Source organism: Euphorbia lathyris, chromosome 9, assembly GCF_963576675.1.
Source record: "Euphorbia lathyris chromosome 9, ddEupLath1.1, whole genome shotgun sequence".
NCBI lineage: Eukaryota > Viridiplantae > Streptophyta > Magnoliopsida > Malpighiales > Euphorbiaceae > Euphorbia > Euphorbia lathyris.
This window is the reverse complement of record NC_088918.1, coordinates 39,312,146-39,332,156: the sequence shown is the minus strand read 5'-3', so window position 1 is coordinate 39,332,156 and position 20,011 is coordinate 39,312,146. Positions and strand designations below refer to the sequence as shown.

The 20,011-nt window shown below is 34.8% G+C and overlaps 2 protein-coding genes across 2 annotated transcripts; both read right to left on the bottom strand.

The window, feature by feature from the left end:
- Positions 1 to 682: 682 nt before the first annotated feature.
- LOC136205168 (uncharacterized) lies at positions 683 to 8,867 on the bottom strand. Its single transcript, XM_065995661.1, has 2 exons — positions 8,676 to 8,867; positions 683 to 1,083 (listed from the first exon to the last, which is right to left on the bottom strand). The coding sequence occupies exons 1-2, from the start codon at positions 8,801 to 8,803 to the stop codon at positions 957 to 959; spliced, it is 255 nt and encodes an 84-aa protein (XP_065851733.1). The 5' UTR covers positions 8,804 to 8,867; the 3' UTR covers positions 683 to 956.
- A 2,982-nt stretch (positions 8,868 to 11,849) lies between these two features.
- On the bottom strand, positions 11,850 to 19,578 carry LOC136205731 (V-type proton ATPase subunit H). Its single transcript, XM_065996469.1, has 12 exons — positions 19,440 to 19,578; positions 19,062 to 19,105; positions 18,693 to 18,818; positions 18,007 to 18,109; positions 17,855 to 17,925; positions 17,121 to 17,188; positions 16,926 to 17,043; positions 16,685 to 16,846; positions 16,266 to 16,391; positions 15,823 to 15,948; positions 12,955 to 13,134; positions 11,850 to 12,384 (listed from the first exon to the last, which is right to left on the bottom strand). Exons 2-12 carry the CDS (start codon positions 19,089 to 19,091, stop codon positions 12,136 to 12,138), a joined length of 1,359 nt encoding a protein of 452 aa, XP_065852541.1. The 5' UTR covers positions 19,092 to 19,105; positions 19,440 to 19,578; the 3' UTR covers positions 11,850 to 12,135.
- Positions 19,579 to 20,011: the final 433 nt, after the last annotated feature.

The following is a 20,011-nucleotide window of genomic DNA, read 5'->3' as shown; positions in this document are numbered from 1 at the left end:
AAAAAAGGGCGGCCCGGTCGCACTACGCGTCCCCGCTGAGCAAGGGTTCGGGGAGGGGTTCCACCACAAGGGTGTACTGGGGCAAGCCTTCCCCTGCCAATTTATTTGGCAAGAGGCCGCTCCTAAGACTCGAACCCGTGACCTTTTGGTCACACGACAACAACGTTTACCGTTGCGCCAAGGCTCGCCAGGAGGTATATAAAGAAAATGTAACAAAATAATTTATACTTTTTTCCAAAAAAAAAAGAACAGCATTCATTAAAAGGAAAGAAAGTTGGCACTAAACTAAGTAGTACAGAGAAAATCATCAAGACAAAAATAAAAACAAGGGCTTGTTTAGCTACCATATAACCATATAAATATGAAGATGAAAGTTGTGGTAACATTAACACAGAATTAAAGGTCACAATGACCCCTAAAGTTAGCAGGCATGATCAGTTTAACCCAAATCGAAGTTTAGATATCAACTCAGCCCTGAATTTGATAAAATAATTGATAAATTAACCCAAAAGCAATCAATTTTAATACCTAAAAGTTTAGCAAATTTAGACTAATTCCATTAACACATTATGCAATTATAAAATTCAGTTGAGCAGAGGTGATAATTTCATGAATAGCATTTTAAATGCTCACCAAATCAAACTAGCTAGGGATTAAATTTCTCTAATCAAACAAACCCATGTGGACAACCAAGAGTAATAGATATATATATATAAATAAATAAATAAATCTACTCAATATGTCCTTGCAAATCCAACCTGTTATGTTGAGTAAGACACAAGATATACGAGAATATTTACAGGCACCTAAAGACTTTGTAAAGCGCAGACAAGACAATGCTATATTATTTATTATTCTAACAAGAACAATTATTGCACGAAATGTAATGATTAGGTAGGAGGAACTGGAAGTATACCAATACAAAATGAGGTTTAATCCAATCAGATCAGATCAGATCAATCATCAGCATCGTATGAAACATGAAAACTGGTGGTGCAGCCAGGCGCCTCAGGGTTCTCGGCCCCACAGCAGTCATAAAATTTGGCAGCATATGGTGGATCATCATCTCTCAACTCATAGTACCTTCAGTTCAACCAGTAAAACAAATGGCCACTATAATTCAAATTCCAAATTTACCAAACTATAAAACAAAAATTACATGACCAAAAATCTTCTTCAGTAATTCAAATTGACAAAACCAAGTTTCTCAAATTTTATCTCTGGTTTCAGCTGCATACTATACTTCATATTAAAATCAAATCATAAACGAAAGTGACAACTGTTTTTCTTATATGTTCCCTTCATATTTCATACAAATTCATAATTATAACAAGTTGTTCTATACTGCCCTATGTCTTTCTAAGACTTTTCAACTTGTATATATTCAGATCTGTCAAGCAACCAATTGATTAAAAGCTTAAACTGAAGATTAAATTCAAGAATAGGTAATATATATCATCCTACTAGATAATAGTATATATTGAAATTCCATTAATAAATAGAGTTGCTAAGATTTTTGTGAAAATGATAAAAGAGGAAAGGAAGAACAACTGAAATCTGTTATTGCTCAAAATGAATTACAGATATTACTTTGTTTACATCCAGGTAAGTCAATTTATACTAAAGGAAGACAAACAAGTTCTATTTTGCTAGCTAACTTGAGCAACTAACTAACTTCACGGATTCCTGCTGCCCTTTTTCAACTAACACCTGCCAGCTCAGCTTCTTTCTTCATAAAGCACCAGCTGAATTCTAGCACCTCCCTCTCAAGTTGGACATGAGAGTTTAACAAATTCCAACTTGCTTAAACTATGCCACGTTTGATTTGCACTTAATGGCTTAGTGATCATATTTGCTAATTGTGATTGAGATGATACATGTGGTGTAGAAATGAAATGATCCTGTAGGTATTCTCACTATATGGCAGTCTATTGCAATATGCTTAGTTTGTTTGTGGAACACAAGATTAGAAGAGATATATATAGACAGCATATTGATTGTCGCAATATAGGGGGATTGGTTGATTAACCATAATCCCAAATTTTGCTAATAGGTATGACAACCATTTTAACTCACATGATGTAGTTACCATGGCTCTATACTCTGCTTCTGCAGAGGATTTTGTTACTGTACTCTTCTGTTTTTACTTTCAGGCTATGACGCACCGATACGCATATGCATACGGGTACAGAAAACGTCATTTTTTAAAAATATAAGACACGGGTACGGCGTATATATATATAACCATAAATCACATTCATAAGTCATTATAAAACCATAAATAACACTTATAAAAACTAATAAATCATTAATTCATTAAACAAAACGTTTAATACTTCAAAACTATTTAAACTGCCAAGTCTAAAGACTATTCTAAGACATTTCCATGATCTTGATCTACAAATATTTAATAATGATTAGCTTTTAGTTATTTATTTAATAATAATAAAAGGGTGGGTGCGGACTGGTTAGATTAATTATTTATATTAGAGATTTATACATTATTTTTTTTTTTTATATTAACCCCTATTTTTGTAAAGTTATTTAAAAAACCTAAATTTTACCTAATTTAACTTTGAAACGTATCCCCGAAATATCCCCACGTACCCCGTGTATCCCCATAATTAAAAGAAAAAAGAAAAATGGGGATACTTGTTTTACCGTATCTCGTACATATCCCTGCGTATCCATATCCCCAAAGTATCCGATACGCATACGTCAACCTCTTAGAAGTATAGGTGCTTCATAGCTTTCAGGATATTAATGCCCCTCCTAACAAACGGGTGACCTTGCACCTGGCCATTCTGAAAGCTGAAAATCATTGTTGGAAGAGTAAAACAATCCCATAGAAGATGTGCCTTTGAGGTATTTTAGTACATGCATTGCAATCTGCATATTCATAAATCAACTTAGTATCTGTGTAATATACCCAATATCTGGGCGTGTGAACCTAAGATATACCAGCTTCACTATCAGCCTTCTGTATTTTTCTAGGTCCTTATATGCCACTGAAACACCTGTAAATTGTATCCCAGATGGGAATGGGCTATTAATTGTCTTAGCATTGATCAAACCAGCCTCTTGTATCATATCAAATATGTACTTTTTGCTGAGTTAGAATGATCCCTGCATCTGATCTTGCCATTTCTATACCTAAGAAGTATTTGCCAATGCCTAGGTCCTTGATAGTAAAGGTCCTATCCAACTATTTCTTGACCTCTGGAATCATTTTCTCAGATGTACATGTAATCAATATCTCATCCACGTATACAATCAATGCTACAAACTCATGCGTTGACTGTAATGTGAACAGGCAATTGTCATGACTAGATTTGACAAAACCCATAGATATAAGCTTATTTGTGAATTCTAGGTTCCACTGGCGTCCTGCCTGCATTAGTCCACATATGGAATTGGACAATTTGCAAACCATCCCTTCCTTTGCTTTGTCATACCCCTCTAGTGGAACCATATACATCCTGTTCTATAAATCCATGCAGATAAATTGTTTATGTCCACCTGGTGGATAACCATCCCTTTGCAGCTGTAATAGCTATGAACATCCTGACAGTTGTTACTCTAGTGACAGGAGAAAAACACTCATTTTAGTCAACCCCTGGCTTTTGAGTGTACCCCCGAGCAACCAACATAGCTTTATAACGCTCCACAGTCCCATCAGGCTTATATTTGACTTTGAACAGCCATTTAGAAGTAATAGGTTTCTTATCCAGGGGTAAAGGAACCAATGTCCAAGTTTGATTTGCCTCCAAGGCTTGTAACTCCTTTTGCATAGCCTCCTACCAATGAGGATTGTGAGATGCTGCCTCATAGGTTTTAGGTTCATGTATTTTGGAGATGTTTGTTTGCTAAGAAAGCAGTGTGAGTAATTGTAGATGCAAAACAAGAAGTAGAATCTGTAATGACATGATTTAATACAAAAATCATTGTATTTGGCAGGAGCTTTAGGAATCCTTGTAAAATGTCAAAGTGTTTGAATTGGAGGGGAAGGACAGAGAGTAGGTTCAGATGAAGGGACAATTAATTCTGTGGAAGCAGAAGGAATATTGCTAGAAGAAGGAATAGAAGAGGGCTCACTTGTGTGCACTGCGTCTAAATCAACATCAAAAGGCAATGGAGCAATAGAGATAGAATAGGAACAATTTCAGAGATTTGATGTGAAATTATGGTTGATTATGTAAAAATAGGTACATATGTCGATGGGAATTGGTTAGGATTGGAATTTTGAGTTATGAAGGAGAGGAAACCTTGTCTCTTGAAAAGTGACATCTCGAGAGATACAAATTTTGTGTGTGGTCAAATTGTAGGTTTTGAATCCTTTTCTATTCTGTGAATGACCAATATAAATAGCTGGATATGCTCTAGGTGTGAATTTGGTTTTGTGGGGATCAGTGTTTGTGATGTAGCAAGAACATCCAAATCTCCTGAGTTTATCATAAGGTGGATCTGAATGGTAAAGCGTCTGATAGGGAGATTGCCATTGCAACACCTTAGTAGGTAAGAGGTTAACAAGTGCGGTGGCATGAAGAAGAGCCCCTCCCCAGAAAATGATAGGCGGACCTGCCTAATACACAGTAAAGCCCTCCCCATTTCTACCAAATGTCTGTGTTTAGACTCAGCAACACCATTCTGTTGTGAAGTGTAAACAAAACTTCTTTGACATATACTATGTTGTTGAAACACAAACTGAGGAAGAACCAATGAATTCTAACATTATCTACTCTAACTGTCTTGATGCTCACTTCAAACTGAGTATGCACCATTTGAATAAATGCAACAAGTATAGATGACACCCGAGACTTAGCTTTGAAAAGCATTGTCCTTATGGTCCTAGTAAAGTCATCTACTATGGTGAGCATGTATTTATCACCAGTCAAGGATTCTGTATGATATGGACCCCAGCAATCCATATTAATTAATTCGAAACACCTCCTAGTAGATGTAGTACTATGTGGAAATGGTTTTCTGTGTTGTCTGGAATGCATACATATATTAGTTATGACATTCAAATCATGAAAAACAGGTACGTGTTTTTGCTTAGAAGCTGATACATGATCCAATCTACTATGCCATAACAGGCATGCTCACCAACACTATATGTTTGTAAAGCAACATTATCATTCTTACATGTAGAAGAATAGCTGAAAAAGAATTACTCGTAACTTGATAGAGACTGGCTAGCACTCTATTGGATGTTAGGCCCTGCAACACACATTTGCAAGCCAAAAATGTTAATTGCAAATTTGGATTTTGCAATAATTGAGGAACGGCGAGTGGGTTGTACTGAAAACTTTCAATGAGTAAGACATCTTCTAAAGTGACAGATTCACTCAAAGTGACTATCCCAACCTGAGTAACAAGCTTTACTGCTCCATCTGGTAAGTATACCTTTCTAGGTTTACTTAGGACCTTGACATGACTGAAGTTTTCTGTTGCATTACTCATATGGGCTGTAGCTCCTGAATCTGGTTTCCAAACAGCATAATTTTGTGTGACCTCAGTTTGAACAGATAGAGAATAAACTGAATGAATACCTGAGGTAGAAGCAAAAGTAGAAAAATCCCCAGACTTGTGTGGAGCACCTTGTCCCTTAGCTTTTTTGTTCTTTAAATACTTTTGGTTCTCTTGTTGCATTACCCTTTGCATCTCTTGTTCATCATCAGAACTTGTGTTAGACTCATCAAAAGGTGTGTATAACTCCTGTGTAACCAAAGCTTTGGATGATTGCCCTGCTGGTCCAGTCTTCTTTGGGCCCTTCCACCAGTCTATATAGCCATTTTACCCATAAACATGGTCCATCCCACCATGTGTTTTTAATTCCACAAATTAATGAGGTTGTCAGGACTGGAACCCTTGACCGTTTGGTTCAAGAGGCTGTGATACCATGTCATGTCATGTAACCAATTGAACTAAAAACTCAAGCTGATAGTTAAGTCCCAATTATAGATCTTATATTAATATCTGATAGATATATCAACAGGATTTGATACCTCATGTGTTCATATTCAAGGTTCAATCCGCACGGAAACTGCATTAACTTGTCTTCATCAAATAAATTTTGAATAATTATGCGTCATTCTGAGGGCGAGCCTTGGCGCAACGGTAAACGTTGTTGTCGTGTGACCAAGAGGTCACGGGTTCGAGTCTTAGGAGCGGCCTCTTGCCAAATAAATTGGCAGGGGAAGGCTTGCCCCCAGTACACCCTTGTGGTGGGACCCCTCCCCGGACCCTCGCTCAGCGGGGACGCGTAGTGCGACCGGGCCGCCTTTTTTTTTTATGCGTTATTCTCCACATTTGCAATTAGATATAGGCCTTAAAACAGCGATTTCATCTCATGATCTCTTCAATTTGTTGAAAAATGCAGTTGCAGTCATTTGTCCTTGAACTAAAGGATTCAATTCTTTCCTAAGATGAAAGTCAAGATGTCCGTCATTTTCTCTATAACGATGTTCAATTCTTTCCTAAGATGTCCGTCAAATTTGTTTGTTTCTTAACATGCAAAGCTATAAGCATTAATCTACACCAGGATATGTAATTGCTACCTATCAATGGTGAATTAACTAAAACTGAACCTGGATTATCAGTGCTCTGAACATAATGAGACTCCTCATGGTGCAAACTCAACTTGTGATTCTGATCTCAAATTTCTAGATCATTCACTCGATTCGATTCACATTCTTCAAATTCTGATTTCTGATTTCCGATTTCGCGATACCAGAGGTTTATTCTCAACTGGATCTTGATTTTCATCAGCTTCTGAGTCAGATATGAATTCGTCATCCTTAGTCTGCAATATTTGAGCTTCTCCTCTCCTTAGTCATGTTGTTTAATGATAAAGAGGAAAGGAAGAACAACTGATACAGATCTTACTTTATTTACATCCAGGTCAGCCTATTTATCCTAAAGGAAGACAAGTTCTATTTTGCTAGCTAACTTGAGCAACTAACTGAATTTTCATGTGATACCATGTGAAAATGATAAAGAGGAAAGGAAGAACAACTGATACAGATCTTACTTTATTTACATCCAGGTAAATCTATTTATCCTAAAGGAAGACAAGTTCTATTTTGCTAGCTAACTTGAGCAACTAACTAACTTCACGCATTCCTACTACTGCCCTTGTTCAACTAAGACCTGCCAGCTCAGCTTCTTTCTTCATAAAGCACCAGCTGAATTCCAACAGATTTGCACTCTAAACCGCTTAGTCTATAAAGCTCTCATATCATGTCAATGGAAAAATTGACCTAGAAGTTTTAAGAGATAGGTAAGGTCCAATAACAACTTTTATATATTAATCTCTTGTCATTGTCTGTTTTTCATACCTCCTATGCTGCTTACATTTTAAGGATGTGTAAAGGTTTGAACACCAAAAAGTAGATAATGAACACGACTAACATTGTGTAGACACAGATGTCCTGGTTCTCATGGGTATGCATGTGCTGATGTGGAAAACAGAAAACAAAATCGAATATTGGCTTATTCCTGGTAAATATTTTTTAAAGATCACAAAATCAAGCAGAAAATTCAAATTCAGTAACATCCCAATTGCAGTAGGAAAAATAATAGTATCAACGCACTATTTCTCACTTGCCTTGCCTTCCTTAGCAAGCTTTCGACATTGCTATACTAATACACCTCAATATTTCAATTTGATTCATAAGGTGATCAAACAGAAAGGAACTATCCATTGTGTTTGAATATTTTACAACCAGCAATGAAAAGCATCCATTCATCCTCTAAATCATCAACACAACTATTGCCACTCTACCACCAACAAAATAAAACCATCTCCATTCTGTTCTTGACATCATTAGTTGATTAAAATCTTCAGATTTAGCTACAACATAGGAAGAAGTAACCTAATCACATGAACAAAAATTTCATCACTCTTACCACATCCAAAGCCTTAAACACAAAACAGCCACCATTACAACCGCTGCTCTGTCATGTTGTACAGCTCTAACAAACAGATTTCTTCAGTTTTTTTTTTTTTTTTTTGGAATAAGGGGTCGATTTGATCAATAAATTTGGCTTGCAGGATCAATTGGGTCCCAAATAAATTTTAGGTGCATTTTTTGTCAAATTAGTAAAGAAGTAATACTTATCAACGTATGATTGGTAGTTTTTTTTACACTTGTAAAAGAAATTATGCTGACACCTGACATTTTGAAGAACTATTTAAACCTCCAAATACCAAATTGAAGAACCTAAAGTTTGTTTGAGCCAAATTGACCCAAAAAGCCAAGGTGAATGGCCAAATTGATATACCTCAAGTGAGACTTTGCCAATGCTGATCCTATTAAAAGAATAGTAGTAACTAAGATGGCGTAAAACCCAAATTATGCAGCAAGGGGGCAGGCCAGCAATGGAAGTTCTATTAAGGACTAGGGACCATATTTTTCCGACTGGAATGTGTAATCTGTAATGCTTTTCGAATACAAATTTGAATGCCAAACAAGTTATAATCAAATTTCAGTCCAGGAGACGTTTATCCAATCACTTAAGATTATTATTAACAAACAAGAATTCAATTAAAAAATCAGCAGAAGAAAATTCTACTAATGCAATATTTGGATTGAATTCAGCAAATGAGGTTGATAGCTGAAAGAGCAAATAAAGTAGGGGAAATTAGGAGAAAGAGGGTGGAAGTAAAGTACCTTTTCTGATCATCGTGACGGCGACATACGAAGAAAGAAGGATGGAAACGGCAAGAAGAAGAAGCGTTGGAGGAGGAAGTGTAAGTGTGCTTGCACCTCTTGCATATTTTCTCCTCTTCTTTCTCCATTTTCGTATTGTTTGCCTTCAGTCTCTCTCACTTCTGGCTTGTGCCAGAGATTCAGTTCTCTGAAAATTACAAATTAGCCCACACTTTTCTTGATATTTAAGCCCATGACCCCTATCTGTATTCGTACATACTTGGACTTGGGCTTACCCTTCTCTTAGATAGGCTTCCACCAATATGATAAATAGGGTAAGTTACAGAGAAGTTCAAATTTTAAAAAGGGGAATTTACACGCAAATTCAAATTTGAAAAATTATCTACAAATTTATCAATTACTATTTTGAATTATATCAAACCTCAAAATACTATAGCAGTTAAAGAAAAAATGGCTTCCGCCTACCTTTTACAATTTAATTACTTAAAAATTACTTGACATTTGTAAGAAAAAATTTAATACTTTTGACATATTAAAAATTAAACTACCAACCTTAATAAATCCAAAATATTGTTATCATAACTGATTTTCATGTAAACAACCCTTTTAAAAATTATTTAAAACTTTGTCAATAAAAATTATTAATTATGTCAAGTTGGCCCACTACAAGTTCACCAATTAAACACTTAAAGAATTTGACATTTATAGAATATAGATTCATACTTTTCATATTATATTTATGAATTAATGTAAAGAGCCCATATGATAATAGGGTAAGTTATAGAAAAATTAGGGAAATTTACATAGAACTTCATAGAAAAAAAATGAAAAACAGTAATTACATTTGACAAAAGTAAAAATAAAAGAATGAAAGTTTGATAAGAATTAAAAATAAATAGAAAATGATAAAACCCAGAAAAAGAAGTTGCAAAACTGTAAAATAAAATTAGAAACTGATTTCTAACGTTAATTTCCTCTAATAGTTATCAGCATGTTATACTTCGAAGATTTGAAAAAAAAAAAAAAAACATTATATATGTCCCTTTAGGGTTTTGGATATAATTGTTACTTCAACTAATCTAAAAATGAATACCGAGGAAGAAGTTTTTTTTTTTTTTTTAATGAAGAGAAAGAAGTATTCTCTTCCAAAAAGGAGAAAGAAGTATTTGAACAATATAATAATCTATTAGACCTCATACAAAAAATACTCTTAATTGATTTTAACATGTATAAAAAAAAAGGCGGTCCGGTCGCACTACGCGTCCCCGCTGAGCGAGGGTCCGAGGAGGGGTCCCACCACAAGGGTGTACCGGGGGCAAGTCTTTCCCTGCCAACTTATTTGGTAAGAGGCCGCTCCTAAGACTCGAACCCCTGACCTCTTGGTCACAAGACAACAACGTTTACCATTGCGCCAAGGCTCGCCCTCTTGATTTAACATGTATCTAATAAAAAAAATCTTCCTCTTTATTTGATCCTTCTGAACATAAGTCTGTCAAAAAAAAATTACTACAAACGTGTTGATTAAGCAACTTCTGAAACGAAGGGGACTAACTGAAAAATATCCTTCTTCCCCTTTTTTTTTGGAAGAAAAGGAGGATCCGACAAAATCGACAAAACTGAAGAGATCCAAGTGAATAGAAAGGCAAAAAACAAAGTAGGATTCCATTTTTACTTTAATGAAACATGCTATAAAAATAGACCACTTTATGAAACTTTTAATCCTCATGAGAATCAAGAAAATTCAAAATTAGAAATATTGATAGAAAAAAAATATGTCATGGGTTGAAAACCCTCTTGTAACTTTTCTTTTTTATTCTAACCATTGGAATCGTCCATTTCGATATGTAAATTAATTTACATTAATTTAAATTTACATAATGAAAGGGTTTTCTTTGATCGTTAAGAATAGGTAAGTCATTCTATGTGTCTTTCTTTCTATTGCATTCTCATCGTATCACATTTTATTATGTGATATTAAGAATCACCGCCAATACCTCGGTGTAGGTAAGTCTGGTACAATTCTTTGTTCCATAGTACTCAATCTCATAGATACATATAGAATTCTAGAAAGTTATGTTCGATAAAAGTCGTATGTACGGTTTGGAGGGAGGTCCTTCATATCTTTTGAGATCCTCTTTCTTATGACTTTCTTAGTGGTTTGAACTTGGAAGTGTCTTTTTTAAATCGGCACACACTTATTACTAGGGGGTGATGAATAAAAAATCAAATTAAGAAAAAATTCTTTTTTTTATTTGATAGATTATATAGAATATCCAGGACAGAAGGATTCGATGGTGTGTTACTTATTTGAGCGATCCCCAATACGGAAGAAAGAGTTCAGAAATTACTAAATATGAGGCTATATTGGTGCATTCAATCGTCAATAGCCGCTTTTGTTCATTCAATGTACTCTACAGATAGAGGAATACATAGAGTTAAACATAGTAAAATAAGAATTTGAAAGATTTTGTTAAAATTGTTCGTTTTGAAATTTCTCGAAAAGCTAATCATAGGTTATTTTCTTCATGGAGCGAAGAAGACAGGGAGTGGGGTGTTTATAACTTTAAAAGAGATTCCTTGTAAAAAATAACTTTAAAGGTTCAAATTTAGTTATAAACTTTGTGTGGCAATATAAAATACAATTTTGAAAAAAGATAAAGTTGTTGTGAATCAAGCCAATGAATTTTGATATGATTCGAACCAATATTCCTTTGGATCCTTTCCTCGATAAAGGCAATTCGATTTGAACCAATATTCCCTTCATCTTCTTGCACAGTATTTTATTATTATATCCTTACATTTTTAATGTCCATTCTTGGCTCTGTTTTTTCATTGCTTTTCAATGATTTGTTGGATATTTGAAGAGATGTCAATGCGAATTGTCATATCATTGTTATCTATATATTTCGTATATGTGAAAATAATAATCATCTATCCTCTTACCAGAAATTGACAGCCCCCATTTAAAGAAAAAACAATTAAATGCTCACCCTTACGAGTTTTTTAGCAGCTCCATAACTGCATTCTACATCAAAATTGTCATCCCCTCAACTCAATCTCAGAACTAAGTCTTCCTTGTTGCTACTTTAAAAGATTTACATATGCCTTGAAATTTCAAGTGTCAGCAACAAACTCAATGAATTTTGCTAACAAAACTGTTAGCAGATAGTAAGATAAATCTAAATCCATGGCGGGATGACATATTATTGAACCAAAAATGATCACATTAACAGTATGTACACCCCAAATAAGGATAAAAATAAATTAATAAATATAGCTTGAAATCTGCTCATGTTCAACATTTGCACTAATTCTTCAGCATCTCCGCAGCTGCACGGGCTCTTATCTGGTATTAACCATTGTAGTGAAAATCCAACTTCAGGATCCATTCATTTCAAGCAGTCTCAAAAACATAGTAAAATAAAACCAATACACTATTATTACACACCACAAGCTTGAATCAAGCCTGCAAAAAGCTTGCATACTTGGCACCTAGGAAAAGCCTTTGAATGCACAGTAGGGCATTTTTTGTGACTTCTGCATTTTCATGGTTCATCAGCTTCATCACCCTTTCTTTGGCTTTGAGGTCTGTCACTATAATACGCCCAGCCGGATGGTACTGGATAAACTGTGACAGATCAAAGCAAGCAACAGACAGAGCTCTTGAGTCGCTAGATGTGTCCAAAATTGTTATGAGGACTCTCAGAATCTGCAGCATAAGATTTTACATTAGTATACCACAAGTTTAAATATTTTGAAGCTCAACAATTAAGCACTTCCATGTCAAATTGCTACCTTCAGGATTACAATTTCTCAGGTTTCTTGTAATTAAAAATGTTTTGCTTCAAACCTCAGCCCCTGACACTACTTATACCAGCGTTGTCAAAACGTTATTCTAGTGTTTGACATTACAGTAGACTGGTAATAGCTCATCTGCTCTCAAGGCTCAAGCAACTAGCAAATATATCGATATAATACCACATATGCCGCAATTTTCGCTGTGATCGAAGCATTTATGATTGTGTCGTCATAGTCGTCATCGACATAACAGGTCAGTGAACAGAAAGTATAAATTCCTTATTATAGGTTGATGTACGTGCGGGAGAGCTGAGACTATTAAATTTCTCTTTTATTTACCCTACCACCTCTATTAATGACTAGGTCAGGCTCAACCAAGGAACTGGTTTAGGATTATTCCATTTATTAAGCGTCTTCATGAAAATGCATGCCCTAATCAATTAGATGATCAATAAGCATGAGAAGCTGGACGAAAGAGTACCTGGAAGTCATTGTCTTCAAAATTCTTAATATTTTCACGCCAGAATGTAGGATCTTTGTGCATAGGAGTCCAGTCCAGATGCCCAAGGAGGACTTCCTGCTTGTACTTGTCAAAAGAACTAAGTTTCTTAATGTTATCTCTGAGGCCTTCTTCTAGTTGGTTTAGAGCCTCTAACAGATCCTGAAAAACATACAAAAGAAACAATTTTTTATTTATCAAAGAGAAAAAAAAAAGAATCCAAACAACCAAATACAGAAACGGAAACTGATTTTCATTTCTGAGGAGCCATACGAGAATCGATGATACCATGCAGGAGCATTTTAGGGGTTAATATAAGCACCCACTTTCACTAAAATTTGCCCAATGTTTCATAAAGGTCTCTGAATTTCAATGTCTATCAAATACCTAGAATTTTATATTCTGGCCAATAAAGACACTATGACCTGGCAAGATGGCTCTGTATCTAACTGACACCTCACTAGGTAGGCGAATTTTATTTTTTTACATGTCGTCCGCATGTTAAACAAACGGTGATGATGTGTCGAAAATTTGTCTAAGTGCCGGAGGTGTCAATTAGATTTGGAGCCATCTCACCAAGTCATCTTTCTGGAAGTTTTTTGGGGGGAAACCGGTCATAGTGACTTTGTTGCCCAGAATATCAAAGTTTAGGTATTTTTATTGGTAGAAATTGAGGTTTAGTGACCTCTGTAGAACATTAGCCAAACTTTAGTGACCATGGGTGCTTTTAACACAGCATTTTGCCATTGCTCTTAAGGTTTCCAATCTAGTTCTGTGTTATCAGTCCTCTTATTTTATTTATGTAATTTCAAATTATGCTGCTTCACAAAAATATATAAGGCTTGCTTGAAGATTTAAGTTCTCTAATATACAAGCTTACTATTATATGTATTCTTAGTACATGCAACACAAGCCTATAATTTGCTCCAATGTGAATTGTTGATAAATCCGCTGTTGTGTTTTCCATTTTTTAGCACCAACAAGAGGTTTTTCCTCTTGTTCTAAAACTTCCATAGCAATAAAACTATGTTCCTTATAATGTTAATTGCCATCAAACTGAAAGGCAGAGCTTTCATTCATCTATAAAAAAATATATTATAAAGGCTCAGTAGGCTGAACTACTGAATCACAGTTAGTGTCATTGTAAGTCAGCTGCATTATTTATAAGCTTCAACAGAAATTTCATATGACGAAGCCAAACTATCATCAACTTTCAAGTTTTCAAGATGATGATACATCTGAAATTAGGATTGTCAATGTCATAGAGGTAGTCATGCAGAATGAAAGCAAAGCTTCTAAAAAAGATGAAGCATATATTGTTTAACAAGATCCCTAGGAGTATTGTTGTAGAGATAATACCTTATGTTAGTGAACGAAAAAGCAAGCTTGTCATTTGATCAAATCCTATTAGAGTTTATGCAGGCCTTACTTGTTTGGCTTCATGATATTTCATTTGCCTTCTTTATTCATTTCATTACCACTCTCCAATAAAAGTTTTCAAAGACCAAACACAGCAAACTTCTTCAAATTGACAGATATGATAGTAAACTATTCTATGCATCAGTAAAACAGCAACTACAAGTAAGTATATTTTGTATAATACAAGAAAGCCATGGAAGTTAAAGCCCAAGCTCCAGAGTCTCTCCAAGAGAGCTAAACAATAAAGAGACCAATTTATTGCATCGAACTTGGACTGGAAAACAAGCTGAACTTAGGTAACAAAAAAAAGTCAAATCTGGAAAGAAGTTTTAGAGAAGGCTATTTATAAGAAAAGAACTATTAAAACTCCAATTCGACATAACTCTTGACTCTAACAGAAAACAAGAATAAAGAAAATAAAGTATCCATTTTAGGGTAAGTAAACTGTAGTAACAGAAATACTACTGTATATTAAAACCCCTACAAAGCCTTTCTTCTTCTGACTGCAATACTAACTCATTGACCACACTTTAGTGTCTTTTGCCTACATCGTGAATAAGGAGATATAACTCAAGTTGCTCAAGGAAAATGAATAACAACAAAAATAACAATTGTCAAGGAGGGAAACAAAAACGTGAAAGGCATGTCCAGGTTATATATTCCAGGAATAAAACTATTAGACTGCACCCAGTCTAAACTACCAAGTTAGCAGGTAAGTCGGCCATATGAACTACTTACTGTCTTTAAGAAATAAAACAAACAACCTCAAGATATATATCAAGAAAAGAAAAAGAACAAAATACATAAGGAACATTGCCAGAACAGACCATTATTACAAGTCAAATGACAAACTTTATGCAAAATTTAAAACATCAGATGTCAGGATGAGTTGTGATATCAAAGAACTAATCCAGATTTACAGCAAGCAAAAATTTGGACCAATATTAATGATGAATTTATTACTATAACCCATGATGGCTAGAAGTCCCTGTAGTTATAAAATCAAATTACAATGCACCTGAGTATAGATTCTAAATACAATTCTAGTTAAATCCTTGCAAAAAAAAAAAAAAAAAAAAAAAAATCTGTAAGTAATCCTTTCAAAATTATAAGGATTTATTAGTCGTTATTAACAAACCTCAAGAATAACAAGTAATCTGTCTCTTTCACTTAAACTTAATCCAATGGGCATGGTTTAGTCATCACAAGTCAACTTAAAGACTATAAATAATTTCTTAAGGACTAAACAGTAAGCAGAATCAAATCTCAATTTAAAAATAAAGGGATTCCTGGTAATTACGGTCAAAACCCAGGCAAAAGGTAATTAACAAGATAAGTGCATCCTTATTTCCCTTTACGTTTTATTCTATTTAAATATTTGCAAAATTGTATTAAGCTCAGAGAAAATAAGTTAGGATCTATTTCTCTTACCTCATCACTCCATGCTTGTGATTTCAAATTCTGAACAACTTGTGGCAGTCCAAGGTCTACCATTTGTGCACCAAAAGTACCTCTTGCAAGCAAGTTCCTAAATGTCAAGACAATCACCCTGACAACCTAGCAGAAAGTGAACCAACATGATAATTCAGATGGAGTAGATAAGTTATTCAGTGAATAAGCACAAAGAATCACTCAAAGACTGAGATGGTCAAGGTCTGCCCAGCAGAAAACCACTTGCATATTTTCAGCGTGAATTTGTATCTAGTAAGGAAGGATCATAATTATAAGAAAGGAAATAAGAGGAAATGAAGCATTAAACAGAAATTTGGAGAAATTCTACTGTGGTTCGGACTTGACACATCAGCATATGATACGTATTAACTGTGATAGGTAGTTATAAAAGATAAGTGGTAAGATACAAAAGGAAATCTCACCTTCTCTTTTGTGGAACTCTTTACCACATCTACTAGTCGTGGCAAGGTTCTAGAAGTAGCCAAGTACTCTATTGCTGGTTCATAGTATGATAATAGCCAGATGCAGAGACATGTCTCATAAAGAAGCTGTAATAAAGAACAATTACTCAGTATTCAAAAGCAAACATAAAATTTTCTAACATGCACAACAACAACAACAAAGCCTTAGTCCCGAAATGATTCGGGGTCGGCTAACATGAACCGTCATACGAAACCGTGAAATCAAGTCGTGTCAGCGACATAAATTCTCTCCCTCCACTCCGTCCTATCCAATACTCTTAAGAAATGCTATATATCACTTAAAGCACTTGATATATAGCATTACTTAACTAGGGAGAGAAAACATTGACAGAACTCATGCAGAATACATTGGAGGTTACCTGGATAGATTGCTGTGTAGATGCAGGAATTATTAAGGGAATCAACAGCTTCACTCCATCTGCTTTTACAAATGATGACCTGACTACAGGTTCCTTCAGTAATGTTGCAAGGCAACTGATAGCAGTAGGAACACCCCGAGAAGGATGTGAAGGCTTCTTAAGCTGCACAATATTAAGTACCAGATAAATGCATGACAACCATCAAATGTAAACTACAGCCAAGTAGTTGTATCTTTCAAACCTGGGCACAAAGCCAATCAACTAATCCTTTCAGAACATCATCAATGGTAGTAACTTTGCTCTTTGAATTTGAGGCTTCTCCTTTTGCAGTAATACCATCTTGATTTTTTGGCCTAGCACTACATAGTAGTAAAGTTAAAAACTACATATTTCACAAGATGACACTTCAACAGTAGGTATACCATATCTTCACTACCTTACTATCAGAGCAAGTATCTTGCAGCTCTTTTCTTGAATGAACCAGTTGCCCTTCCATAGCAATCTGAAATTTGGCCAATTTGAAGGTCCTTTTAGTTTTTATCGTTTTGAATGAAAGAGTTTTTGTTTGTATTTATGTGAGTGTGTGTGTCTGTCTACACATGCCATACAATCATTTCATGCCTTTACTGCAAAACTATGTTTCAAACTGGAGTGCTATCTGCAGAAAAGTCCCTGCAGTCTAGCACCTGAAATTTGACAATCTATTTTTCAATGGCCCTACATAAAAAAAATTATGCTCAGGAGTGCATGGCAATTAGTTTATGTAGTTACAACTGATTTCAAAATCTTTCATGCTGCAAGGAGTTTAAAGAAATTAAACAAAGATAACTAGTACCATCTGAGCAAGAATAATCAACAAATTCCAATTTACAAAAAAAAAAAACAAAATAGACTATATCAGCCAATGCAAAGTATCGTTGGGTGCTCAAATTGGTGCAGCCACAAATCAGCTTTGAGAGGCAAATAGAAGTGCACTCAAAATAAATCAAGTATCAAGCAAACAAAACATTCAAGAACCAATTCAGACACAAGCCAAGAGAGACTCATCCAATGAAGGAAAGCACATTTCACCAATGGTTAAATTCTTATATATCAATAAGAAGTACCCAAAAAGAAATAGAAAATAAAATGAAGCTCAAATGTATAACAAAATTAAACAAATACTCAACTTAAGAAAGGTTCATAAGTATCTTCATTTGTAAGAGACTTATCATGAAACAATTTGGCTCTTTTTGGGTTAGCTGCCAATGAAAATCAACAATAAGTTAACTAGTTATGGAAAATAATATATATAATTAGGAGACGAAACACTTTCTCCTCACCTGTTAGAAGTTCATCAATTAATGCCAAAACATATTCAACTGTTTCTTCCTTAAATATATCCCGCAAGATGCTAACGAATACCCGAACATATGCTGGGCCATCCTGTCATTGTCCAAATCAAAACTCAGGAAACACCTAGAATTATATTAAGAACAGAAAATAGAGTTGCACAGTTTAACTAGGGAGGAGCGCAATTCTTCCAAGCATCCAAGAACATGAGAAAAATATCTACATCAAACATATTCAAACAAGGTAGCGACATAACCGTGTGCTTTATTTTCCAACCAAATATGTTATGAGAATAGTTGCTATTCCAGAGATAGGATCTGAGCTTCCTCAACATTCCTGCCTTTCATAAATAATTCCAGTACTCATCAAATTAATAGTGACACATCAAATACTTTTTAAAGAAGAAATATTTTTATCACCAGAAGGTCATTACTAAATTATATTTCCACTAAAGAATGGTCCAGGCAGGAGTGTTTGAAAACGATCCAACTCATAAACATTCTATATGAAGTAGATACTCAATAGGTTTGACCTTGAGCTCCGTAGGATTCTGATCCATGAGCTTCAAACCATTGACTAAAAAGACCTCATCAACTCATACAACTTCCCAGATAAAGTACAAAAAAACACACAAGTTCATAATAACTCATTCACAACTTAATCTTTAAAACATTACATCATCCAACAACTGTGCCCTGTGACTTTCAGGTCGATTATCATATCGCCTCAATAGTTGAAGGTCTGTCCCTGAGATCAGCTTCGTCATCATATAAGTCTCCCATGGGATGTCCCTCTTAAGAACCTATAAAATGGAACGAAAACATCAAATTAAAACATGACCTTCACACTATCAACCTGAGCATCAGATTAGCTAATTAACAAACATTAATTCTGTGAAGTCTGGGGAAACAAATGCATAACATTAGAAAATTAGAAGTGCAGAAAGAGAATTCCAGGGATAAAAAAAATGAGAAAAAACAGAAGTTATTGTAAACTAAGTATTTTAATTTGCAAAGATTATAGTACAAGTGATCAGATCACCAACCTGCTCAGTAGTCAGCTCGGCTTGGTCCATTGATACTGAAAGAACTGAAGACGACACAAAATCAGGATCAATTCACAGCATTCAAGATCAATGAATCTAAATTTCCTCTCCGGCGAAAAAATTACCACGAAATCTAGAGACTGGTCTTTAACAAAAAAAAAGGAGTAGCAGAAACAAAAATTCACTGAAAACATAAGTAAAATCAGATCAAAAAGCAGGAATCCGTCTCGATTTCAATATTATATAACTGTTAACAGATATAAACAAAATGTGCCTGGAATTGGTTCGATTAAACATAGAATTAACAAAAACGAATACAAATAAAGCAAACATTACTTAAATTTCAGTGAAATTGATAAATGGAAATCAATGGCGTACCTGAATTCTCCTGTATAGTCTGGTTGTGTTTTGGAAGGGAAGAGCAGGGCCTGTGAGGAGTTTCTTCCGAAGAGATTTGTGATTGGAGAGATATTATTCTCTACTTTTGATCTTTTTATCGTTATTGTGATCTGCTTATAGCCTTTAAATCCCAGACGTCCACGTATTATAGAGTCGACCCATAAGTTATGTTGATGAGACAGTAAGAGGGTCTTTAAAAAGGACTAACTAGCGAATACAAAAAAATATAAAATGAGTGTTCAACCATTAGAGAGAGTAGAGAGTATTGTATCTAAATTTGGTGGGTGTCCAAAGTTGGATACTAACACCATTAGAGATGCTCTAATCGTGTTCGAACTTATTTATTACTGTAAAACAAATGAAATTCTGACACCAGTGTTTTAAAAAATATGTTGTCGTCTTCTTATTTAGAACATGATTCTGCTTCCATTTACTTTTCATTAGAGTGATCTTATTCTGGCTGAAATTTGGACATTTATATTTGTGTAAATTACCTACATAAATTTTCACATTCACCTTAATGTGCAAGTGAATTTATTCATTAATCGTTA